This window comes from Neovison vison, chromosome 12 (genome assembly GCF_020171115.1).
Source record: "Neovison vison isolate M4711 chromosome 12, ASM_NN_V1, whole genome shotgun sequence".
Classification (NCBI taxonomy): Eukaryota; Metazoa; Chordata; class Mammalia; order Carnivora; family Mustelidae; genus Neogale; species Neogale vison.
In genome coordinates, this window is record NC_058102.1 from 74152425 (window position 1) to 74180073 (window position 27649).

At 39.5% G+C, this 27649-nt stretch overlaps 1 protein-coding gene across 4 annotated transcripts in view; it reads left to right on the forward strand.

The window, feature by feature from the left end:
* The window catches only part of FGD4 (FYVE, RhoGEF and PH domain containing 4), a 202084-nt gene that overhangs the window by 44783 nt on the left and 129652 nt on the right, over window positions 1-27649 (forward strand). The window contains exon 2 of one of the 4 annotated variants that reach the window (XM_044228923.1): window positions 734-829. The exons of 2 other annotated variants lie outside the window; for them this stretch is intronic. In XM_044228923.1, coding sequence (XP_044084858.1) covers window positions 734-829 — 96 coding nt within the window. Of the gene's footprint in view, window positions 1-733; window positions 830-21407; window positions 21594-27649 lie in introns of those variants that run through there. One more of the 4 variants, XM_044228926.1, reaches the window with a different exon arrangement.

A 27649-nucleotide genomic window follows, 5' to 3' on the forward strand; every position in this document is an offset into this window, starting at 1 on the left:
TAGCTTGAGAATGCCCCATCAGGACCTCAGAGCTATATAGCACAGTGGCCTTGAATCTAATAGATGGATAATTTCCGAATAGAGATCATTTTCTATTTGTATGGGTGTTTAAGTCTCTTTAAAAATCCCATCTCTGTGTTTTACCATTTAAATAAATGGTAACAAATACAGTGGCTTCTCAATTGATGGCTCATCTGAAAGTGAGGTTTGTCCTAATGAAGACAGGCTTTGTGAGGTAGGTAGCATCTGAAGACTAGGGTCCAAGGGAGAGGCTCTGTCTCAGCAGGGGCTGAGAGAAAAAAAAGAAAAAACCAAAAAACCCCACAAAAACTTGCTTGGCTGTGGAAACGGCGCTTGAACACAGGGAGTCTACCCTTGACTCTGGTCATGTGAATCCTTGCTGCCACTAGAATCCTTGCTGCCACTAGGTGGCAGGACAGGCAAGAATCCTGGGGCGACCTAGAAAGTTAGGAAGCCAGGTCAGCCCTACCTGCAGGGGGTGGGAGAGGGTGGCATAGCCAGTCAGGATGCCACAGGGAAATAATTTGTGCCCTAGGGTTTATGTCTTTGCTACTTTTTAAAATTCTGTCCTTAATTCTGAGGAAATGTCTGGTGATGGGATTTATTACTTAGAATGTGTCCTTTAACGGTATGAATCATAAAATCTTTGCTGTCAAAACCTTGCAAAGTTTTGTGATCAGGGAGTTAAGACACAGTTATACTTATTTTATAGACACGCAAATAGAGGTCCATGGAGAAGTCGGCTTTCCCAAGATCTTACAGCAAGTCGCTGGCTGTTCTTACTCATTGAGTTCCAGTTCTGTGCCAAGTAAGCTGTTGTTTTAAGTGCTATTTATGGAAAAATCTAGAGATGGGAGGATGTTCTAAATTGTACCTTCTGGTTATCCATAACCCTAAAGGGAGGCCCTGTCCTACCCGAACCAGGCACTGCTGGTCCACGGGTGGTAATGACCAAACTTGTCAGTCCTGTGACTACAAGAAAATGACCTTCATTAGGTCATCACTTAAAATGCAGAACTGCGAAGTGTAGCTACCACACCATGATACTTACAGGATTGGGGGGATTAAAGGAGGAAATCTATATGTGCGCCTAGAATATAATCTAACACCATACCTAGAATTAGTAAAGTTTTTTTCCCCTCTGTACCTGCCCTCTCCTTCATGATTTGCTCCGTATCTGCCTCTTGACTCGAAGATATTTGGACCTATTAATGATCAGTTGGACCAACGTGCTAAAGGAGGAGGGAGAACTTTCTTCTTAACAGTTCAGCCTTTTAAACTGTCTTTGTGATAGCAATGACCTTTTAAAAAATAATGTTACCATCAGTGACTTATTGTCAAAAGGAGAGTAGTCAGTCACTGTGCTTTTGAATAGTGGTTTTCAAGCTTATGAACCACAACCCCATATGACACCATGTTTGTGTGGAATAAAACTTATCCTTTCTGTGTGCACACATAACTCTATTTTCTGTCAGGCCTGCTAATGGAATGAGACTGCACTTTGAAAAATCTTATGCCTTAGTGAAAAAGATGGTAAGAAAACGAAACATTCTTTTTTGGCAGATTGGCAACATCCAGGGCCGAATTCAAAGTGAAAAAGTGTTGGAAGGTCGGGGAGAGACAGTAAAGTATCTCCCAAATGGAGTGGGCACTTTGAGACGGGAAAATACAGCCAGCTCCCTTGTAGAGTTTACACAGAGCTTTATTCAAGGTGCCTGACGGACACCAGGGATCCGGGCAGAGGGTGATCCTTGGCAGCCACATAGGTGTTCTCACAAAGTCCAGCCCTTAGTCCACAGATTTTATAGGGTGAGGGGACACGCAGAAGGACACTGTAGTAGGATCAAAGGGTTCACATGCACTTCAAAGGGCTTGCATGCACTTACTTGACAGTTAACCCTTTACTTAGATCTGGTGGCATCCCCTGTGCATCAAGAAAGAAAGACTATGTTATCTCTAAGAGATTCATGAGAGGCCAAAATAAAGTCTTCCCCATCCTGGCCTTGGTGGGCATCTCTAAGGTATATATATTAATCTCCAAGGGGCCCAGGACACGTAGCCCCAGGAGAGGTCATCGAGCAAATATGAACAAGATGGAGTTAGTATTGTCAGCACTCCTACAGAAGAGGAACTTGAAACATGCAAGTTTGGGCCGTAGTCCTTGGAGCTTCAGATGGGGCGTTGTCTTTTTTATCAGCTTTCCCTACACGTACTCGTGCCAGAACTATGGTTAAAGGCAGTGAGAATGGAAAGAAAATGCAACATAGGTACTGTGAATCATAGCTAACAGTCTTGCTTAAACGTTTACTCCCCCTGTATTTCTTCTGTGGGTAGGTTTTTTTGTTTTTTTTTTTTAAGATTTTATTTATTTATTTGACAGACAGAGATCACAAGCAGGCAGACAGGCAGGCAGAGAGAGGGAGAGGAGGAAGCAGGCTCCCTGCAGAGCAGAGAGCCCGATGCGGGACTCGATCCCAGGACCCTGAGATCATGACCTGAGCCGAAGGCAGCGGCTTAACCCACTGAGCCACCCAGGCACCCCTGTGGGTAGGTTTTAAACTTATCTTGCAGTTCTTGGATCAGCGGACTTGTGTTAAATCACATCATCTAGCAAATCCACTTGAGACAGCTTGGAAATCCAGGTGTGAATGAAACAGACTGCTGCCACGGCTGCTGATGGAGGAGGGCAGCCGTGTTGACTGGTGCTGCCTTGTTCGTAATGTGCTGTGTGTGTGTGGCCTCATTTGCTCCTCATCATCCTGTGAGAGAAAAGATGAAATTGTCTTTTTTGTTCAGCGTGACCACCAGCACCAAAAGCAGACAAAGCGCAGGGATCTACAAGGTTAACCAGCTTCTCAAAGTCACGGAGCTAGTGGAAGAGATGCTAGGAAAAAGCTTCAATCCAGGTCTGCCTTACTACTAAAAATCTGGATACCAAAACCTTCTGTGATATGAGCTTGGAAATGTCAATGTCAAGAGTATTTTTATTGTGGATTACATACAAATTAAAATACTAGTTCTTTGGGAGACAAGTTAAAGAGCACAGCACATGAAATTGTCCCTCATCTGTCATTGTTTCAAGGCAAATAACCCATTCTTACAAACTTTGTACTTCAGATATTTAAGATGCCTTCATTGGGAGGAACATTGATACCATTCCCACAGATGATTTTTTCCCTCTGTGCAGCAAACTTGGAAGCCTGTGCCTGTGTTTCATAGTTTGTCTTCACTGTTTTTGTCTGAAAAACCTGTGCAGTAAGGAGACTTGTGGTATCCTTGTTGGCAATATTGAGGTCTGAAAAGGTTATGTGAGAATTTAAATGAGAACTTGGGTCTTCTGGGACCACCTGCCCACTTTTTTTTGGCAGAAGCGTTAAGCCATGTGGGCAGAGTAACTGAGTGTTTGGGTAAAGGCCCAAGGTCTAAAATGGCAGAGGAAAAGCACCACAAAATGTACCTGCCATTTAAGTTTAAAATGTAGTCATGTCAAGACTGATCAATGTTCTATAAAGTGACCCCATGACAGAATAATTAAGTTTTGCACTTACTGGCTATTTCACATATCCAGTAAGCAACCAACTCAACAGGTAGAAATGTTATTTGAGTTGTGATTTTTCCTTTCTCTCCCAACTTTTTTTTTTTTTTTTTTTAAAGTAGGCTCCATGCCCAGTGTGGAACCCAACGTAGGGATATGAACTCATGACCCTGAGATCAAGAGTCAGACATTTAACCAACGGAGCCACCCAAGCACCCTCCCCCAACTTTCTTTTAAAGTTTTTGCTAAGCACTTATTTGCATGTGACCCAATAAAGCATGTTATGTAAATAAACCACTGGATATATCAGTGGTTTTTAAATCTTTTTTTTTTTTTTTTTAGGATTTTATTTATTCATTTGACAAATAGAGATCACAAGTAGGCAGAGAGGCAGGCAGAGAGAGGAGGAAACAGGCTCCCTACTGAACAGAGAGCCTGATGTGGGGCTCGATCCCAGGACCCTGGGATCATGACCTGAGCTGAAGGCAGAGGCTTTAACCCACTGAGCCACCCAGGCGCCCCATATCAGTGGTTTTTAAATGTGTTTGGTCTCTTTCAGGTGAAATTCATGACTCTGCAAAAGATTAAAAAGGACAAGTGTGAGTAGGTCATGTATATCATAACCACTGAAAAGCTGATTTCATTATAAAACAGTAAGGAGAATCGATAAAGTTTATTAATATTTCCTATGTGTTAGGCAGTGTTCAAAGGTTTTATCCTTTTTATTTTGTGAAATCTCAAAACCCAAGGTCAATACTATTCTCGTCTTTACAGTTGAGGAAACCAAGTTTTTTGTTTTGGGTTTTGTTTTGTTTTTTTAAAGACTTTATTTATTTGACAGAGACATAGTGAGAGAACACAAACATGGGGACTAGGAGAAGGAGGAGCAGACTTCCCATTGAGCAGGGAGCCTGATGAAGGGCTCTTTTCAGGACCCTGGGATCATGACCTGAGCCAAAGACAGACAATTAACGACTGAGCCACTCAGGCGCCTGGGAAACCAAGGTTAATAAACTAATTGCTTCATATACTTAATTGAGGGTCATACTGTGATAAGTGGTAAAACAAGTATAATCTGACTTCTGATCTTAGGCTTTTGATAAAAAGGCTTTTTGATATATAGCCTCCTGGTGTAAAAGAAATTTAAGTTAATAGAAAAATTGGTCCTCATTGTCGTTTTAATAATTTGTAGTCTGAACTTGTACAAGTCACTTCATCTCTTTATACCTTTTTGTCCTCATCTCTAAATTGTGTATATTATCTAGTCGGGGGGGTGTCTGGGTGGCTCAGTGGGTTGGACGTCTGCCTTCGGCTTGGGCCATGGTCCTGGGGTCCTGGGATCAAGCACTGCCTCAGACTCCCTGCGCAGTGGGGAGCCTGCTTCTCCCTCTGCCTGCCTCTTCTCCTGTTTGTGCTCTCTCTCTTTCTCTCTCTGACAAATAAATGGATAGAATCTTTAAAAAAAAAAATGAAATCTTAAATAATCTATTCTCACATCTTCAGTGGGGATTAAAAACTAGAGTGGTATAGTGGCCCTGGAGCGGGATATATTGTGGAAATGAGAGGCAATGAGGAGGTAAAGATGATAGAAAGTGTAGGTTTAGAAAGCTTATCTGCAAGAAATATTCCAAAATGTTTGTGTGGTAACACTTATTTTTCTCCTAACATGGAAATGGTCAGGGTAGGCTGCAGGTACCATATTAATGGGAAGATGAAGAGCTGTAAGGAGAATGGAGAAGTAGCAGTTTCAGTGATCAGAGGATGGATGTATAGGGATGCCCTCTGGGTGCTGCTGCTCAGTGGGGTCGCCACATTAGAGAGCAGCAAGAGTGGGTCGTTTGCTTAACCAGGCAAATGTTGGTGGAGGGGGCGAGAGCTGGGTGGAGAGATTCCATAACTATGTAGATAGATATTTGGAAATTGAGGTATTTTGAGGCAAGCATGAATAATTCAGCCATTTGTAATGGAGAAAAAAATGTGTGTGATGCTCCAAAACAAAAATCAGTGTACTTTCTGGTACTGTCTGTTGTCTCTACCTGCCATTTTCCTTTCATTACCACCATGGCCTCAGCAGGTCATTGATGAGGCCAATTTATCTAGTTATGTGATTTTTTAATATTATGTTTGTCTTTTGAAGCTTTGAGCAAAGTATAAACTCTCTTCAGGACTCTTTCTCTTCTTAAACAGCATGATTTGCTGGCAACACCATGATTGGAAGAAGGGTTAGGCATGTTGTGGTCAGGAGAGGCTGTTTCCCCTCACTGAATTACTCTTCCTCTGTAGTTATTAAACTGCTGGTAGCCAGGCTATGTCCCAGAGGGGATCCCTGTATTCAGGATTTTCCAGAGAAACAATACCAGTAGGGTATGTGGGTATGTGTATGTGTACATGTGTGTTTTAAGGAATTGGTTCATGTGTTTATGGAGTCTGGCAAGTCCAAATCAGCAGGCTTAAGACCCAGGAGAGCCAACAGTGTAGATGAGGTCCGAAGGCAGTCTGCTGGAGACTTCTCAAGGGCTGGGTGTTTTGTTGTTGTTGTTGTAATATTGGGGCTGTCAACTGACTGAACAAGGCCTACCACATTATTGAGGGCAATCTGTTTACTCAGAATTCACTGATTTAAATGTTAATTTTCTCCAAAAACATTCTCCAAGTGGGCACATAGAATTAACCATCACACCCCTCTGTGGGGTGTGCTATAGGCAAGGCCTTCATAGAACATTAGAGCCTTTAACATCTCATCCTCAGAACATCTCTTAAATGCCAGCTTTTTTTTTTTTTTGTTCAGTGTATTAGGTAGAAATTCTATAACCTGTTTGAATCAAATTAACAGGCAAGAAGGTAATTTTAAAATTGTGTCATAGGGGTGCCTGGGTGGCTCAGTTGGTGAAGTGTCTGCTTTCAGCTCAGGTCATGATCCCAGAGTCCTAGGATCGAATCACTCTTTGGGCTCTCTGCTCAGCAGGGAGCCTGCTTCTCCCTTTCACTCTGCTGCTCCCTCTGCTTGTGCGTACGCTCTGTCTCTCTCTCTCTCTATGAGATAAATAAATAAAATCTGTAAAAAATAAAACAAAAAAACTGTAATAGTTTACAAATGCAAGGAAATTAGGGATGTGGTGAGGGGAGAGGGTGGGTACAGTTAAGTGTAAGAGTGTGTATTGCCACCTGTCATGATGAGTACAGTTTGGCAAGAGAACAATAGACCCTTGTTTTTGTGACTGGACAGCATGTTCCCATATACTGTGTATGTGTCGGGAGCTGCTTCTTAGAATCTTCTTAGATCTGCAGGAAAGTCCCGTCTTCATTCTGGGAAGGAGTGGCTTGGTGGGGGCCTTTGACACTCTGGTCTGCTACCTAACCATTGAATTCTTCCCTGCCGGCCATGCTACTGACTCCCTGAGAGGACCCCCTTAGTGGTGCCGTGAGCCCATAGGTTGAAGAATTGCATAGATCAATACAACTTGTTTCCATAGCAGCTATCTTCTGGGCTGTATTGTCTCATAAACCGTGGGAGAATCAAATGATTTGGAAGCGGTGATTTTGTTGCTAATACCCTTACAGATACAGCAACCACAATTTTAATTCTTCTAGTTAGTACAGAACTGTATTTTGCACCTAGTTGCTCAGGAAGGGTTTGGAAAGCTTTATTCTCTTTCTGTATTCATTCTCTTTTCTCTCTCCCTTCCGATGATCCCTGCAGCTCACATTTGAGTGCCTGTGATACGAAGAATGCTGTATTATTTTTTTCCTTAGGAGAAATGAAGTAAATAGGAGTTTTAGATTCCCTTGAGAAATTTTTAAAGGAGATTGGTCTCAGTATCAGGGTGGAAATAAAGTGGTTAATACTCCTTGTTACATACCCTCTAACACCTTTCAGTTTTTATAACTGAACTCTTTCATTTTACTCTAGAGAGTAAGCCTTTCTTTCGTTTGACTTGCAGAAGTGGTGGTGGTTTTATTTTCCAGTAAACTCTTACAGCAAAATGTTCATTAATTAAAAATAGCTGCCCCGTACAGGAAACAGCTCATTTAGCAGCTCCTGACACGGTTCTAAAAACAGACTTGAGCCGCTCTGAGTGCTAAAGAGGAGTGAACACTGAAGACCATGTGAGCAAACTCAGGTAAAAGCATGCTGTTTTTTAAGAAGGCTCTGTGTGCCTTTCTCTCCATGTCGTTCTGATGATACGAGTCATGTGCTCACTATTAGAAAACCAAATATTACAGCAATATGTTCTGTAGAAAGTGAAATTCTCACCCAGATTGTGGTGTCTAGTTAGTCTGGTGGCTTCTGGCAGATTTTTTCTGTGCATATACAAGCAGTATAGACATATTTTTAAAATGGGATTATATGTTCTTTCAACTTGGTTTTTCATTGATATGTATTGGAAATTTTCCACATCAAATTTTTCAAAATGCTCTGGCTTATTATTTAAGTTAGCATAGTATTTCACTGTATAGCTGTACTACAATTTGTTCAAACCAGCTCTCTGCTAATAGACTTCTGAGTTGATACTCTATTTTTTTCCTCGAAGATCATTGTTTTTAGGGTTAGATGCACTTGCAATTGAGCAAAGTTACCACATACAATATACTCATAGTGTAATATATTGAGAGTTTACTACCTGCCTAGAACTTTTCTAAGCATTATCTTGCGAAAATTAGAGTAATTCTGTTATGAGGGATTTCTTCTTGTCTGTATTCTTGAGATGCAGACATTCTTGAGATTCTGAGATCCTTGCATACCATCATGGCCATCCCTAAGATAAACTGAAAGACAGGAGTCACTGAGGCAGACACGTGAGCACTCTTTAAACCCAGAGGAGCTAAGCAGGACAGCAGGTGTGTCAGCATAAGAGAAAGCAGAATTGAGAAAATCTTAATGGTGTTACTGATGTTAACAAAAAAAAAAAACTTCGCTGGTTGTCATAACAACTGGCTTCGGAAGCCCTGCCATCTTAACCCTTGTGACTGTGCCTGGAGGATTCCCTGGTTGTCACCACAGACTGCTTGGTATTTGCGTGTCCCCACTTCTCTTCCGAATTCCTATTGTGAATTTGTCTGATCAGCAGGGCCTTTCCTCGGATTTGCCTGTGCTCCTGGAGTGCCTTACTGAGCACCAAGAGATGTCCGCTAAAACTGAGGGTCCCATCCCTGGCCAGTCCTCTCTGCTGGCTTATGTAGCTGCTCGGTGCTTACTACTGGAAATGGAAACTTTCAAGTTTTTGTCACTCTTAGAGACTTGGACTCTAAAATAGACTCTGTGAAAAGTCTCCTGAGACCTAGAAGGTATATTTCATTTGCTTAAATGGTTGTTGAATTAACCCTAGGTATAATAGGTTAAGTTTGTAGAGGAAAAAAAAGTGTACGCACATTACAGTTCTTCATAATTAAGTAGCCTAGTGTGACTAGAGAGAAGTAAAGCTTAAAATACCGCTAAAAGCGACCTGTTTGGGTTATTTATGGTTGTGTAATAAACCACTCCAAAATTTGATAGATTAAAACAGTGATTTATCTCATGATTCAGTGAGTTGACCAGGAGGTTCTGTTCTGTCGGTATCAGCTGGATGCTGGGATGGCTGTGGTCCTCTGAGACTTGCTTGGGAGCTGGGACTCAGTGGCTGTTTAGGTAGCCTTGTGGTGTCTCTCTTCCCAAATAGAAGTAGATGCTATCCAACCAGTTAAGGGCTTGGCCCCAAATTGGCACTGCATCATTTCTGCCATATTCTAATGGTGTAGGCAGTGATAGACCCAGCCCCAGCCCAGCGTCCGTGTGGGAAGGAACTGTACAAGGACATGAATACCCACAACTGTGGTTCATTGGAGGTGGTCACCAGAATGACAGTTTACCACTGTGTGCTCTCTGGCCCCTCACATGCAGACAGACTATACTCACCCATACATAAGACTCCCACAAGCCTCACTCCATTGCGATGTTAGCTTGGGTCCAGGAGCTCATCTAAATCAGGTCCAGGTACAGATGAAGCTCTTTGGGTACAGCTAGTCTCAAACAAAATACCTGTGAACTAAAGGCACAAGTTCTTTGCTCTCTTCTCCCCACCCAACATACAATGGCAAGGAAGGGACAGGAAAATTGCAACAGATACTCTCCTTCAAAAAGGTATTAGAGGGGCGCCTGGGGGCACAGTCAGTTAAGCATCTTCCTTCGGCTCAGGTCATGATCTCAGAGTTCTGGGATCGAGCCCCACTTCAGGCTCCCTGCTCGGCAGGAAGCCTGCTTCTCCCTCTCCCACTCCCCCTGCTTGTGTTCCCTCTCTTGTGTGTCTCTCTGTCAAGTAAATAAATAAAATCTTCAAAATCGTATTAGAGGTTTTGGAGAGGTCACAACACTGATACATTGCTGGTGGTAATATAAAATGGTACCATTACTTTAGAAACAGTCTCGCAGTTCCAGAAAAATTTTAAACATAGAGTGACCATGTGACCTGACAATACCTTTCCTAAGTGTATACATAAGAGAAAGGAAAAAATATGCCCACCCAAAACTTATACCCGAATACAACATAGCAACATTATATAGTCAAAAGTTGGAAACAACTCAAATAACTATCAACTGATGAAACATAAAATCTAGTATATCCATACAGTGGAATGAAGTACTGACATATACTGCACCATGGATAAACCTTGAAAATATGCTAGGTTCAAGAAGCTAGTCACAAAGAGCACTTACTATATGATTCCATTTATATGAAATGTCCTAAATAGGTAAATCTATAGAAACAAAGTAGACTAGCAGCTTCTTAGAGCTGGTGGGTTGGGCGTAGGGGGGTAATAACTAAGGGTACAGGTTTCTTTTTGAGGACATGGAAATGTTTTGAAGCTATCTGGTTGTATCTGTGGATATATACTAAAAAAAAAAAATCTGAGTTGCAAACTTTGGGTAAATTTTATGATATGTGACTTATATCTCAGTAAAGCTGTTTTTTTTTTTTTTTTTTAAAACAAAATAGAAGAGGGAAATGAGAGACACCTAGCAGTCCCTAGTCCACAATAGTTCTAAAATCCAGCTAGGTAAATGTCAGTGGTTCCTTGTTTGGGACTAATTTTTTTGTTCTTGTGTTTTGGGGTTTGTTTTAGGGGTTTGGGGAGAGAGAGAGAGAAGGGAGGGAGGAACAGAGGGAGAGAGAGAATCCCAAGCAGGCTCCACACCCAGCACAGAGCCTGAAGAAGTGCTCGGTCTCAAAATCCTGAAATTATGACCTGATCTGAATCAAGAGTTGGATGCCCAACTGACTGAGCCACCCAGGCACCCTGGGGCTAGTTTAGAATCTAGGTGGTTCTCTGTGGCTCTTGTCTCTATTCTCTAGGCTCTTGGTTATGTCCTCTGAATCTTATTTTTCCATAAGAAATGACTTATGTTTGTAGCCTCTTCCTATCTGAATAAGGGCCCTGATAATTTTCATTTTGAACTATGTCTTTTTAGTCCAGATCGATGGTCTTTCCATTCATATGTTTTTATTTAGAGTTTGAGTATTCCCATGGATTTCTTTGGGGTTCACAACATTAGATTAAAACTGTTCCCACTAATCTCTTTGAGACAGGGCTCTACCTCGAACTGCCTTTAAGTCAGGGCATTGTGTGAAAATACCATTAAAATTCTTACAAGCTCAGGGTGCCTGGGTGGCTCAGTTGGTTAAGTGCCTGCCTTTGGCTCAGTTCATTATCTGGGGGTCCTGGGATTGAGCCCAGTGCTGGGCTCCCTGCTCAGAGGGCAATCATTTTCTCCCCCTCTCTCTGCCCTTTCTCTCTCCCCCATTTGTGCTTTCTCTCTCAAATAAATAAATAAAATCTTTAAAAAAATTATTACAATTCTACTGTCTGGTAGAGATGGTTCTTAAGACACACTTAAAATCCTCCAAAGCCTTTTGGTCTCACACTGATTCGCAAAGTATGGTCTCTGTATCAGCAGCATTAGCATCACCTGGGAACGACAGGGGTCAGACAGCATTGCAGACCTACTGAATCAAACAGTGATTGGATGCAACAGTCTGGGTTTTAACACACACACACACACACACACACCCCACCCCACCCCACCCCCACCCCCACCCCCCAACAGCTGAGTCTGGTGCACATGAAGTTTTAGAGCCACAAGTCTTAGTCTGTGAGGAACCAACCACCTAAAATCTTTGAGGGCTCAAAAAATGTTTGGAGGCCACATTTTACTGGCACTATAGGATTTGATCTTTGCCTTGAGCCATGTTCTACTTTGAGACATGCTTACTTTGAGCTTGCTTTTTGCTAAGATGCTCAAATGAGGAATGGTTTTATTTTTGAACCCATCAAGTCCGGCTCCTTTTTATTTCCTCTAAATACTACTTGAAAAGGAACCACCCTGTTCCTTTTTTAGTTCATTTCACTACTCCCATATTTTATCATAGGCAGCTAACATGCACCATTTGGTACTTTCAGCATTCTTCCTGAAATTCTCCTTAGTCAGATCCATGAGTTCACTAGGCGCCCTTTCTATTTCCATGTTACTGCATGGTTTGGGTTTGCTAATTATTCTGCCAGCTTGGATGTAGGTTCCTTTTCTTCAGCCACCAATAACATTTCTTCACTTTTTCAGATTTTTATTAACTGTCTCCTCAAGATTCTTTTGATTTCTGCCCACCACCAGGACCCAAGGCCAGTATATATTTTAGGCTTTTTTTCCCAGGCTTTCTAGTTCTAAACTTTGTTTTGGTTATCTGTTGCTGCCTAATAAGTCATTCTTAAATTTTGTAGCTTAAAGCAACAACTATGTTTGGGCACCTGGGTGGCTCAGTCAGTTAAGCATCTGCCTTTTGCTCAGGTCATGATCTCACGATCCTTGGATCAAACCCCGGGTTGGGCTCTCTGCTCAGCAGAGACCCTGCTTCTCTATCTGCCTGCCTATGCTTCCTCTCTGTCAAATAAATAAATAAATAAATCTTAAAAACAACAACAACAAAAAAATTATTTTCTTGCTCATAGCTTTGGAATCTGGCCATGGTTTGGTAAGGATGACTCATTTCTGGTCTATGTGTTGTCTTCTGGGACAGCATATTTAGGGCTGTAAGATTTATTTCCAAGGTAGCTCACTTGCAGGCCTGGCAGCTTGGTGCTGTCAGCTGTGATTTTAGCTGGAGTCGTCAGCTGGGCCTTCATTCTTTCCCGTGGAGGCTTTTCTCATGTGTGTAGCTATTTGGACATTTTCATAATGTGGCAGCTGGACTCCAGAAAGGAAATAGAAATGGCCAGGCTTCTTAAAGATTTATCTCAGGACTGGTGCAGTGTCATTTCTGCTGTTTTTTATTGGATAGTCTTTCAAGGAGGGGGAAAAAATAGATCCCATCTCTTGGTGTGGGAATAGTGGCAAAGAATTTGTGGCCATCATTAACCCACTGTAATCTGTTAGAGATATTTTTGGGTTTTGTTTTTGGTGTTTTGGTGTTGGTTTTGTTTTTGTAATACTGAAAAGGCACTTGGCCTAAGTTATAAGTTGGTGGCAAGTAATTGTTTATTAGTTGGAGAAAGGTTCAAGCTCTGAAAGGGGGTGAAAGAAACATTTACAGATAAAGAGCCTCTCAGTATATCTGTGGAAATTTTAAATGTTGTACTTCACTGGTACACAAAAGTCATTTTTATGGGTAGAATTAAACTTAAATTCTTCATTAACAGAATATAGTTTTTAGCACCTTTGTTGTGTCAAGATTTGGATGTGACAGGGATGTCTGAATACATTTGTGGTTTTAATTGGTCTGAAAACAGAAATGGTTGTTTTTAGTACAGATGGCCTTATATATTACCAAAAGTAGAGAAATACCCCTCTTCTACAGACTTTCCTTTTTATAATAGGGATTAAATCTTGTTCAGGAATTGGGAACAATAAAAAGCAGACTCTGGGTCATTGTAGAAATGATTGTGGTAAAGGCAGAAATAAATAATGGGCTGAAAGAGTCCCAAGGTTTTCTACCATTTGGAACTTTTGTGTGCAGCTGTTTTGACTGGTGAGAGAGGACAAAACAGCCAGCAGAAGTGGCCTCTGATTTTGTTTATTCATCCGAATCACGTATTAGATTTGCTCATATAGCCTGGTAAATGGCTTCCTGAATTTGTCAGGCACTTGTGTTAGTAGATTTTTTCACTATTCAAATTGGAGCTCTATTTAAAAAAAAAAAAAATCAAGGAGTGCTTTATTCCAATGGTTTATTATAGATTTCGTTTAGATTCAAGAGTTTAAATACAACTTGTAGCTTTAAAATTAAAAGACTCTGACGCTGTTAAATCTTTGACCTTTAGTTCCTATTTTTAGCTCAGAATCAAACATTTGAATGCTTTTGGTTTTGGTTTATACGTTATCTTGATAGTACTGATAAGATGTTGTTAAACAGAAAATAAGTTGCATATTTTTTCTTTAATTTGATCTTTTGTAAAAATGTTTAAGGCAGCACTTGTTTCCCTTAGTTTTAGTTTTTACTCTTCTATATCTAAGTAGTTGTCAAGCTGACTAATAATGTACTTCCTCTTTTTTTTTTTTTCCCCCTCTCTCCTTGGTTCTTCTGTTTGTTTTTTCTTCTTTATTCTCCTCATACCCTGCACAGTCTGGTGTAGTGACCTATCCAGGAGTGAGATTATGGATAGTGTGGATAAGATGACCATGATACCTGTATTTGAGTCTGTGGAACAATCCTTCTACCTGTCAGAGTCCAACTTCCCTGGCATGATAATCATGACCAATGGTTTAGAAAATGATGCCCATGCTTTCGGTTTTTCAGAAATTGTCTTCCTCTGTTTCTCCACCAATTAGAATTCCGTTTGCTTTGGGATATCCTAGGGACTCATCCGCCCATCAAGCAATTCTTGTGTGTGAACTGATAAACATTCTAGGAGACAAAGGTAAGCAGGGATGTCACTGTTAATCGTTCCTTAGTCTCCAGTCCTCAGATTCTTCTTTATCCGTTAGATTTGAAAGCTGGGCGCGGTATTTGGAAGACTTGGATCATACACTGGTCTGAATTATTGTGGTGCTCTCCTATTTCACAAATACACTTCACAATTATACTCATCATGAATAGGACCTTACTTATTTGTACAATCTACTGAGTTCTATTTTGTTTTTTTTTTTTTGTTTTTAAAGATTTTATTTATTTATTTGAGAGAGAGACAGTGAGAAAGAGCATGAGCGAGGAGAAGGTCAGAGGGAGAAGCAGACTCCCCATGGAGCTGGGAGCCTGATGCGGGACTCGATCCCGGGACTCCGGGATCATGACCTGAGCCGAAGGCAGTCGTCCAACCAACTGAGCCACCCAGGCGTCCCTACTGAGTTCTATTTTGAACTCCAGTTGTTAAGAATGTATTCTTGTGTGTATTTTTAAGTTTTTCATTTCCCTTGGGTAGGTGCATAACTTACTAATTACTTTACAGGTATTTTCACAGAATTCTCATTTCTGGGCTAAATAATTTTAATCTCTTCAAAATTTTCTTGTATCTCACTTTTCCCTGCAGCTTTCATGGATTGTCCAAATAGTTACATACACTTCCTATTCAACAGAAGTTTTTCCACTTGACCTGCCCTTTGTAGATCTCTGAGCAGCAACGTTCACAAAGCATTATTTTCTATCACTTTTCAAAAATAAAATTCATAAAATACTGTCGGACTTGGAATGGACCTTTGCAAATGTGTAATTTAGAGCTCCCATCTTGCAGTGTTACTGCACTTGTAATGCACAGCTTTGATACCTAGAAAAAATAACATCAAGGAAGGGAAGAAGTGCTACTTGTAATAGGACGGTAGATATTCCATCCTTTAAACTTCCAATGTGTCTTATGTACTGTTTTAATTGAAGAATTACCTATATTGCCCTTTTATTTCTTTGTAAATGATAGGAAGCCAGTCTTTCAGCAAAATCTGCTTATTTGCCCCAAGTGAATATACTTGTGTTTGTGTGATTCTTGGTTATTAACTTTAGTTAGATCATGCTGGATTCCAAAACCTGTGTAGACTACCCCCTTTGTATTTTGGTGGCATTTATTTTATTTTTTTTTTTAAGATTTTTATTTATTTATTTGACAGAGATCACAGGTAGACAGAGAGGCAGGCAGAGAGAAAGGAGGAAGCAGGCTCCCTGCTGAGCAGAGAGCCCGACGCGGGACTTGATCCCAGGACCCTAGGATCATGACCTGAGACGAAGGCAGAGGCTTTAACCCACTGAGCCACCCAGGTGCCCTTTGGTGGCATTTATAAGGTATTTCTAGGTCACTTCTAGGTTTGCTTTTAAAAGATATACCCATGAAAACTACAAAGTGCTGATGAAAGAAATAAAAATCTAAATGAATGGAGAGACATACTGTGTTCTGGGGATATAAGTCTGTCAATACAATGAAGATGACAGTTCTCCCAAACTAACATATAGGTTTAACAACATTCCTGCTAAAATTCTAGCAAAACTTCTTATAGGTGTAGATAAGATTATTCTAAAATTTACATGGAAAGGCAAAGTAATCAAAACAGCTTTAAAAAAAAAAGTTTTGAAAAAGAAGCATAATGTGGGGAGAATCACTTTAATTTTAAGAAGTGATGTAGTTACTGTAACCAAGACTAGGGTATTGCCAGAGGGATAAACATATAGGTCAGTGCAACAGATTTGAGAACCCAGAATTAGGCCCACACAAGTGGAGCCAGATGATTCTTGATAAAGGTGCAGATACGGTGAACCTTTCAACAATGGTATCAGAACAATTGAATATCTATGGACTCTTCCCCCACCCACCCCACCCACCCCTGGCCAAAATTAACTTCCACCTAAACCTTAGACTGAATACATGAATTAACTCCAAGTAGGTCATCAATCTAAATGTAAAACATAAAACTGTGAAACTTTTTTTTTTTTTAAGATTTTATTTATTTATCAGAGAGAGAGAGGGGGAGAGAGCGAGCACAGGCAGACAGAATGGCAGGCAGAGGCAGAGGGAGAAGCAGGCTCCCTGTGGAGCAAGGAACCCGATGTGGGACTCAATCCCAGGACGCTGGGATCATGACCTGAGCTGAAGGCAGCTGCTTAACCAACTGAGCCACCCAGGCGTCCCGAAACTGTGAAACTTTTTTTAAAGAAAACCTAAGAGAAAATCTTCTAGACCTAGAACTCAGCAAAAAGTTCTTAGCCATGACACCAAAAGCATAAAAACCATAAAAGAAAAAAATTGATAAACAGGACTTCATCGAAGTTTAAATCTTTCGGCTCTGTGACTTTTAAAAAGGGCAAAAAGACAAGCTATAGACTGGAAACAAGTATTTGAAAACCCTATATTTGACAAAGATCTCTAGAGTGTATAAAGAACTCTCAAAACTGAAGAGTAAAAGAAAGAAAAAAAGAACAGGAAAGAAAGACAGAAAGAAAGAAACCCTAACAACCTAATTAGAAAATGGGCAAACACCACAAAAACATTCAGGTTAACAAGTGAAAATAAGCACATGTGGACACTCATCATATATGACACTCAGTCATCCCCGGATCATTCATCCCAGAGAAATGGAGACTTAGATCCACACTAAGGCTATAAACGAATGTTCATAGCAGTTTTATTTGTAATTGTCAAAAACTGTTAACAATTTAATGTTCATTGACATGTTAATGGCTGAACTCACTGTGGTATCACCACACCATGGAATTCTACCCAGTGAAAGACAAGGAACGGACTATTGATATATGCAAGCACTTGAAAGGGCCACAAGAGGGGTGCGTGGGTGGTTCAGTCGGGTAAGCATCTGCCTTTGGCTCAGGTCACGATCCTGGGGTCCTGGGATCAAGCCCCGCATCAGGCTCCCTGCTCTACGGGGAGCCTCCTTCTTTCCCTTCCACTCTCCCTTGCTTGTGTTCCCTCTCTTGCTGTCTTCCTCTGTCAAATAAATAAAATCCTAAGAAAGGAAGGAAGGAAGGGCCTCGAGCATTATGCTGAGTGAAAAAAAGCCAGTCTCAGAGTCACAGGCACATTCTGAGTAATTCCACTTATAGAGCGTTCTGTAAACATGACAACATGATAGAGAACAGAGTAGTGAGTGCCCGGAGTTAGGGACAGTGAAGAGAAAGTGTTGATGACTAGAAATGGGTAGTGTGAGGGAGCTCTTAGTGATGCTGGAATCCTTCAGTATCATGATTGTGACTGTGCTTACCCAGGTCTATACAAGTGATAAAGTGGCATAGAACTAAACACACACATTGTGCCAATGTCAGTTTCCTGGTTTTGATATTGTACTATAGTTATATAATATGATGTAATCATTAGGGGAAACTGGACCTCTCTGTATTATTTTTGCAATTTCCTGTGAGTCTATAATTGATTCAAATAAAAATTTGAAAAGACACCCAGATCTGAGGCCTATGCTGTCCATTAGCCACTGGTTGTTTTTAAAATTTCAATTAACAAAAATAAAATTAATTTTAGCCCTCTGGTCACACCAGCCATGTTTCAGGTGCTCATGTGACTACTTTCATATTATACAATACAGAACATTTCCGTCGCCACAGAAATTCAATTGACAGTGCTGATTTAGACCAGCTCAACAGCTCTGATTGCCATATGTGTGGGTACCAACCCATTTCTTAGTGTACTGTCTTAAATTTATATATTAAAGATCACGTTCTGCATCAATAAAATTTAGATAGAAGAAATGGATTTAACATGACACTTCTTGAAAGTATCAAACTTCTTGAGGCTATATCCCATATTTTAATAAGAAAAGGAAATGAAACTTTGCTTCATGTTTGAAATAGGAGTAAGTTTTTTTTCCTTATCTGCCAAAGCAGTTGCAGTTTCTTTCCATAATCACAATACAGGATATATAGGAAATGGGCAAAATAGAGGGGAGGGACAAGTTAGGGGAAAGAGATCAGCAAAATAAGTATTTTAAATATCCCATGCTTCTTGTTATTTTTTGTTTCTTAATAACCAGTCTACCAATAGTAGCTTACCATTGCAGAGGAAGCGTGGTTTAGCAACCAGACCTTAGACCAGAATTATATTTCTGGCTCAGAGTGGCCTTGAGAAAATGACAAATGTACTCTTCTCATTCTCCCAACCAATGAGCAAACTAAGCTAAAACGGACTATTGCTTGAGAGAACTAAGGGCTGAGGTATACAAAAGGAGGATCCTTTGTAAAACTATTGGTTTACAAGTAGATTAATTACAAAGTTTTGAGGAATTTGGTTATGAAAAGGTCACATGGAATAGAAAGCAGAAGTTTACCAGGTACAGACCGTTTCAGTTTTCGAGTTTGGGGTTGAATACAGGAAAACTCAGGGTGAAAGTTTTTCTTCTTCCATCCAAGGTTAATAACTTCAAGAAAGCTTTGGGAGACTAAGCAGACATTTTGGATTTTAGAGACCAGGTTTTGAAATTCAACAGTGCAGGGTTTGAATCACAGCTGCGCCACTCAGTCTCTGAGAAAGGTGCCTAACTTGAGTTCTCACTTTCACCATCTGTAAAATGGGGCTATAATAATCTCTCTTTGTCAGGTTTTTCTTGAGAAGGACACATACGTAAACAGCTCTAGTTACTAATAATTTTATCAAGTCATGGAACAGAATGATGGTGTTAGGAACAGTTAAATAGCCTTGTTATTTTCCTTTTTTAAAGGTATATTTTTAAAAAATATTTTATTTATTTGACAGAGAACACAAGTAGGCAGAGAGACAGGCAGGGAGAGAGAAAAAGAGGAGGGAAGCAGGCTCCCCGCTGAGCAGAGAGCCCGATCCAGAACTCTATCCCAGGACCTTGGGATCATGATAAAGGTGTATTTTTAGTTAAATATTTAGATAATGTTTTTGGAGGTAGGATACTAATTTTAGCTTTGTAATAGATTGGTTAATATCATGGTTTCTAAAGCCATTCTCAAATTTAAGTGATGTATATAGTATGACTAAACAGAGCAAATCTTTTTTTTTTTTAAAGATTTTATTTATTTATTTGACAGAGATCACGAGTAGGCAGAGAGGCAGGCAGAGAGAGAGAGAGGAGGAAGCAGGCTCCCTGCTGAGCAGAGAACCCGATGCGGGACTCGATCCCAGGACCCTGAGATCCTGACCTGAGCTGAACGCAGCGGCTTAACCCAGTGACCCACCCAGGCGCCCCAAAACAGAGCAAATCTTGATTTGAAGCTAAGACAGATCAATCTGTTCTTATAAAAAGCCAGTAGACCAAAATATAAGTAGCAAACTAAACAACCCCCCCACATTTATGAGAGAAATGTTATTTCAGTATAATTTTTGTAACCTGTTTCTACAACTATAGCCACATAGTATCTGAAAGAACTGTGAGGAAGAGTCTTAATTAATTATAAAGACATATAAAAATCTACAATATACAGGGTCAGATCATCAGAAAATACTTGCTTTTGATTTTCTTTTTCTTTGATTACCACACTGCTAAAACAGTGAAAAAGAGGTCAGGAACCAGAGCCAACCTACTCATTAGGATCCTTCTGGCCCTGGTACGCTTAGCGGAGGAGGACAGTTGCAGTTTAGCCAATACTTTACTGGCATGTGGTCAGTTTGAAGGGAACCAAGAATGCTGACATCCTCATTTGACTTCATCACTGGAGCCTAAGTACATATACCAGCATTTCCTGTATAAAACCTACCCTCATTCTGCAGAGGACACCCCAACCCTTGGCTGATCTGGGTAGGAATGATGGCTTGGCTTGGTGAAGCCCTCAGCTAGCTGGTATCCACACTATGTGAACATGTCATGTCTCACTGTACCTTTCACTTCTTAGAACTCAGCTTTCAAAGCTGATAATAATATTTATCAAAAGCAAGACATTGTTGCAGGTGGCTTACTAGCTCTTAAAATCGCCAATCCTTGGAAGTATTCTACTGGATAACAGCATGTTTAAGAACTAATTTAGAAATATAATTCTATGGAAATCATACAAAAAAAAATCTACCAGAAGATCTGGATTATATATAGCTTGTCTCCCTAATAGGTCAGTATGGCTACATCTACCTTGACACCTATGGTTTCTGTTTTCTCACCCACACAATGGGAGGGTTTCTAAATTCCTAAGACTTCATGATTTTAGTGTCTCCAAGTAGTTTCCTCTATACTTCTACCTGTTGGTTGATAAGCTACATGAAATGCTTTTTCTCTCCATCAGAATTTCCTCACATATTTTCAAGTTCTTTAAGGTAGCATGCTATTTTCAATTTGTCATTCTTTCAGAGATACAGTAATTTGAAGCAAAAGTGAACTGACCCTCAGTATTTAAGTTTGATTCTGACAATATCTAAATATCACATGAAAGGCAAATTAGCATTTGGATTATTATGTAAATGTTGAATTCACATGATAAACCATTAAGTGTCTTGAGAAGTCTATGATTTATTAACTAAAGCATTGACTTTAATCAGTAATTTTTTCTGATATAATATCTGGCAAGGATGAGAAATTTGTTCTTTCATACCGCTCCTCCTCTAAGATTCTGATGTTTTTATGAAGTTATTTGGCATTGTTAGGTAACCTAGGAAGGAAATAGAAGGCCCTTTTGCTCAGGAAACAGAGGGCATAAACACTATTTCACTGTGTTTTGCTTTACAGCATTCTTTATGACTTTCTGATGAATGTGAAAAAAATCCCAAGACCATTTAAAGCCTGTTTTTAAAGGAGAGTTTGTTATGAATCTATAGGCTATAATTGCAGTAAAATCACATGCCGTTGGCCCCATCCTTCCCATTCCACCCCAGGACCATAGAACTCTCTCACTACATTTTGAAATACCTTCATGGAATTTTGAAATGCTATACTTGCGTAGATCTTTGAGGCTACACCAGTGCTAGAAAAGTTATGAAACCTAGCTCTGCACTTCCCATTAGTTAGTTCTTCACCATGTCAGACAGAAGATGTGTGCGTGTCTGGTGTCTAAATACAGACTTGTAGGTTTTACCCATAAATCAGAGATCCAAATAATTGCTCCACAAGCAGGAAAAAAGTATGATTAATCAGAAGAATAAAAGGCACTGCTGGATGTTGTTGGAAAAAAGTCCTTTATGGGGGGCTGTGAGTATTGTCATTTTTGCAATTTCTATTTCTAAAATATCTCCGGTTAAAAACATTTGAAACTTTTAATATACAAAGTATATGAGTAGATGAAGTAACTGATATTTGTCTTTTGGTTACTACTAAATGACAAGTAATTTGTCACTATTAAAATTATCATGGCTCTTGTTTCGAATGGTTTCATGGTGTGGATTTAGCATGAAGGTGTACTTTTTCTTTTTTTTTTTTATGGTCCATGTCTAATACCTTGAAGTAATGGACCTTCTCCCTGGGATTTATAGCATAACAGTGCTCCCTTAGAGTGATGAACGTGAGCTGTGCTTTGAGTGAAACTGTTGACCCTTCTAATCAGAGACTTACAACCTCTTACTATCTATTTCTAATATCCAGTTCTTCCTTCTGTTTCTAATACATAAAAGCTATACTTCAGTCAATTTCTTAAAACTCCAATCAATTTCTTAGAACTTACGCGTGTAGTTAATGTTCTCTTAGTCATCAATTATTTGGGGATAAAATTCCCTGTACTTCTAAAACATTAGCAAGGTACACTGATCATGTACAAATTTAAGGATTTCTTGAAATTACATACTAGAGTCTGAATTCTAGTTGACTTGATCCTCTGTCATTATGGCTAAATAATGTTCTCATGGTCTTTTGTATTTTTTTTTTTTTTGGTCTTTTGTATTTAACTGAAAAGCTACTGAATGTTTTTATTCAAAAAAAGAGTTTTAAACAGATTATTCTTAGTAAGAAAGAAGATAAACACCAAGGTGCAACTAACATTTTGAGGTGTTTTTCCTCTGTGTTCTGTGAAGTTGAGGTCTTATTTTTTTTTTTTTTTAAGATTTTATGTATTTATTTGACAGAGAGAAATCACAAGTAGATGGAGAGACAGGCAGAGAGAGAGAGAGGGAAGCAGGCTCCCTGCTGAGCAGAGAGCCCGATGCGGGACTCGATCCCAGGACCCTGAGATCATGACCTGAGCCGAAGGCAGCGGCTTAACCCACTGAGCCACCCAGGCGCCCCTTATTTTTTTTTTTTTTTTTTTTAAGATTTTATTTATTTATTTGACAGAGAGAGATGACAAGCAGGCAGAGAGGCAGGCACAGAGAGAGGAGGAAGCAGGCTCCCCGCCGAGCAGAGAGCCTGATGCAGGCTCCATCCCAGGACTCCGAGATCATGACCTGAGCCGAAGGCAGTGGCCCAACCCACTGAGCCACCCAGGCGCCCCGTTGAGGTCCTATTTTATGTGGATTTTTTAATCATGCTTCTCCATTCCCATGTAACATTATATTACTTCTTGTTACTAAAAATCTTTAGTAAAAATTCAGTAACTGTATGGTTCCATTAAAAACTAGTACATTAATTTAGTTAACATGTCCTAGATATTTAAAATTTTTCAAGATTTTGGATTAAAAGTAACTGAGAATACCATCATTTTAAATTAGAAGATTATTTTGCAAAGTGTGGGAATTGCACTTTACAATTTAATTGCACTCGCAAACATTGCATTAGGATTTCAAACAAATGTGTTGGGTGCCATATTGCTTTAAACTATGGATTTCACATTTTTTTCAGTTTTTGCTTCTGTATGGCAGACAGCCTGTGCTAGCTGTTTTTCAAATGTGAATGACATTGCTTTCTTTAGAGAGACAAACTGGAGTGGAATCTGTAACACTTTTGCAAATAAATGGATCACTGAGGAAAACTAAAAGAGGACTTCCCTAACTAAGGTTGATTCTTAGATGCACAACATCCTATGAATGGAAGACTAGATCCATGCAACAAAATAAATTAAGTATGGGCTATGAAAATGTGCCTTGGAAAAACAGATTTACAAGGCTTTGGGCAGAGTTTTTCTCTTTGTTTCACTAGGATAGAAGTGGCCTGGGATTCTCCTGATAATTCATCCACAGAAGAAAAAAAAGCTTGTTCTTCATTCCCTTCTTATGGAGCTCCTATGTCACTGACTTGGCCAGACAGAGTTCTGACCTTTCTTGTGGAATGACTGGAACTGAGTTTAGAGTTACTTTGAATTACTCATAAATTCGGGGCGCCTGGGTGGCTCAGTGTGTTAAGCCGCTGCCTTCGGCTCAGGTCATGATCTCAGGGTCCTGGGATCGAGTCCCGCATCGGGCTCTCTGCTCAGCAGGGAGCCTGCTTCCCTTCCTCTCTCTCTGCCTGCCTCTCTGCCTACTTGTGATCTCTCTCTGTCAAATAAATAAATAAAATCTTTAAAAAAAAAAAAAAGAATTACTCATAAATTCTTTAATGTATCTTCTTTTTAAAACTTGATAGGCCTGATGATAAATTTTAATAGAATTGAACCAGCTATTCTATTTGACTACAGTCAAAATATGAAATTTTGGACATTTCTCTTCAAGAAACTATTTTGGATCAGGAAATTTGATTTCAAGATTTCAGGAGACTTATTCTTTTTTCTTTGCCCTACCTCCACCTTCCCCTTCCTAGTTTAGATGGCAATATAAGTTAATATCCTAACCTTTCTTAATAAATGAGTAAAAATTTTACTGAATATATATTATACTTAAGAATAGTAATTTCTCTTAATATTTATTATAACTTTAAAATTTAGGATCTGGTTGCTACTAAATACAAGACCTTACACACACACACACACACACATTCTTACATTAAGAAGTCGTCAATGTGAGATTTATTGCAGCACCTGTTTGTTTTAGTCTTTAATGACAAGTATGAATAGATTTATTTTTAAGACTAAAGTAGACTAAGAATTGGGCTGAAAACCGTAGTAGTACTAAGGGGCGTTTTGTTTTTCAGACATCCTAACCTGCATATGCTTCTCTTCAGAGTGTACATCCAGTGTGCATAGTTTCTAAGGATCAACTTTGTAACTGAACCATTTGGACTCCTGTCCAGTGTATGCACTAGTTGACATTTCTCCTGCCCATTTGTTTAATCTTTCCAACTCATTTGATCCTCTGGCATTAGAGGCGACAGCTGCAATTGCATATGGGTTCATGAAGTAGCTGAGTAATAAAATGCCATGAACTGATTCTTGTGTAGTTTTACCAGTGACTGAGTTGGCAACTTAGAAATGCTACAAATTGGTTTGGCAGGTCAGATGGAACATTATCTTCATAGAAAGAGAGTTTATGGGGCGCCTGGGTGGCTCAGTGGTTTAAGCCTCTGCCTTCAGCTCAGGTCATGATCTCAGGGTCCTGGGATCGAGCCCCGCATCGGGCTCTCTGCTTAGCAGGGAGCCTGCTTCCCCCTCTCTCTCTGCCTGCCTCTCTGCCTACTTGTGATCTCTCTCTGTCTATCAAATAAAAAAAAAATCTTAAAAAAAAAAATTAAAAAAAAAAAAAAAAAGAAAGAGAGTTTATATATTAAAAATTCTGGTATTGATCCTGACTGATAGAAGTTCCATTTCCTAAATCCTAGAAAATGTTTACTGAGCACCTATTAGACGTAGTGTTTTGTGTTATGTGCATATTACCTTTAATCCTCAGATTAATTATAAGAATAATCTTGTAAGACAGGTGATATGACCCTCTTTTTCAGATGGAGAAAGCAGGTCTACATATTTAGTATTACATGAGAAATAGCAGGGCTGAAATTCGTGTCCAGGATCATTTGTTTCCAAAGCTTGTGTCCAGTCCATTACACATTGTAGCAGTAGTTTTGTTCATTTTGAAGGGTCTTTATTTCCACGGATGGACATTGACCATTATGCTGAATGGTGCTATGAATATTTTGTACATGTCTTTTGGTGGAATTATTCGGTCACAGGGTATGCATATATTCAGCTTTAGGAGAGTCTAGCCTAAAAGTTTTCCATAGTGGTTGTAGTGTGTGAATATTTTAGTTACTCCAATTCCTTGCCAGTACTTTCTGCTGGTTTTAAAACATTTTAGTCATGTGGCAGATGTCTAATGATATTATTTTGACTTTAATTTGCATATCTCTGATGATTAATGATTTTTATGTACTTATTAGAGACCTTCTTTCTTGAAGTTCCCAGTCAAGACTTTTGCCCATTAAAAAAAAATCAGATTGTCTCTTTTGTCTGAGTGCTTTATGTATTCTGGATATGGTTCCTTGAACAGTGAGTTACAAATGTTTGTTTTTTCTTTAATGCTGTCTTTTTTATAGTTAGTGGTGCCCTTTCATCAATGATGTCCAATTTAAGTTTCATCCTTTAAAGTTAGGTCTCTGTGTTCTTTTTTAAAATTTTACCTATCTGAAGGTGGTGAAGGTGTTTTCATATAGTATTTCTAGAAGCTTATTGCTTGTTTATAATTGTTTAACCTTTTAGGTCTATGATTCTTCTGAAATGGGTTTTTGTAAAATCTGTGTGGTAGGAGGTCAAGATTTATTTTTTTGTGCCATGTGGATCTTAAGTGGATTTAGCATCATTTACTGAAAAGACTGTCCTTCACCTACTGTAACTCAATGTCAGTTTTGTTACACAATTTTAAGGGAGAATTCTGACATTTGACATTTCCAGAATCCAAACCATCTTAAATTCTCTTCATGGCTTTCCTTAAGTCGTCTCAAGTGTAGGCCATGTTTTCTATTTCCTCTAGCCTCACCTAGTATAGTGCCCTATACACACTGTAGGAAAGAGTAGAGAATTTGCCATTTGTGGAAAGGTTTTTATTAACAGAATGGCAGCCATTTGGGTATATATCACTGCAGGGGAAGGAAAAGGAAGTGGCTTTGCATTGCTAGGTGGGAGCAGTGTATGGGTTTTTTTGAGGCAAAGTCTTCCTGGCTGCACTTTTCACCTAAATTTCTTTACACGGAAAACTATGGAGGTTTGGATTATAGTTCTCACTGGACTGAAAGCAAGAATCACAGGACTCATTCACCGAAAATGTAGTTCTTTAGCTGCACTCTCTGATGCGTTCTATATTTGCTCGATAAACATACATGTTCCCCATAGTGGGGAACTACCCCCTCCCCCCATTTGTTTTGTTTCTTCGGTTTTTAATTTGATTTTTAAGTAAGCACAAAGAAAGCATCCATGAAGGATTTTTGGTTCTGGCCATGATGGAGTAATTGGTATTGGAATACTATTCTGCCATAAGAAAACTTTAAAAATGGAAAGATATATGCAGCTTCATGTGCTTATATTAGGAAAGAAGCTTTAGAATCAGTGAAGGTAAATACAAGGAAAGGCATAATAAACATGAAAGTGAACAATATGCAGTAGAGAACAGACAAGAGAGAAAATACAACAAAATGTTTCCCTGAAATATAGTAAGATTGATAAATCACTGTTGAGACTGATCAAGAATTAAAAACAATTCCAATATCAGGTTTCTTATAGATATTAAAGGGATAAGTAGTTACTATGAGCAACTTAGATGCAATACACAAATTTCTTTGAAAGACAAATTAAGGTGGCCCCTGGGTGTCTAAGTCAGTTGAATGGCTGACTCTTGATTTTGGCTTGGTCATGATCTCAATCAAGGTCCTGGGATTGAGCTTGTGGCATTCTCCTTGCTCAGCCAGGAGTCTGCTTGAGCTTCTCTCCACCCCCCACACTCCTGTATTCTCAATCTCTCTCTCTCTCTCAAATCTTTAAAAAAACAGAAATTAGAAAATACTTTTTTAAAAAAAGGAAAGACAAACTGAGGAAACAAAACAAATGGGAAGAAATAGGAATTTGAGTAGTCATAGAACCTACTAAAGAATTTGAGCTGGAAATTCAGAATTTTCAGAAATAATGATGTTAAAATGACGTTGCTGAACCCAGAAACCACTGTGTTAGGCTGTGAGGTCTATGAGGGCAAGGAATAACTTTCGAACCTCTTTATTTGCATGTGACATAACATTCTTGGGAAATGTTTGTTAAATAGAATTGATTGGATAACTCAGTACTAAGTAGAGAAATTTCTTCCCTTGAGAAACCCTACAATTCTTTACCTTTCTTTAGTAAGGAACTGAACTTTGATCTAGTTCATTTCAGAAAATGTGCACACCCTACTGAAATGAAAGCACTTTAATTCCTTGTGTTTGTGAAGCTATAGGATTCGGAAAGCCTCAGGGTATCCTTGGTTGAACAT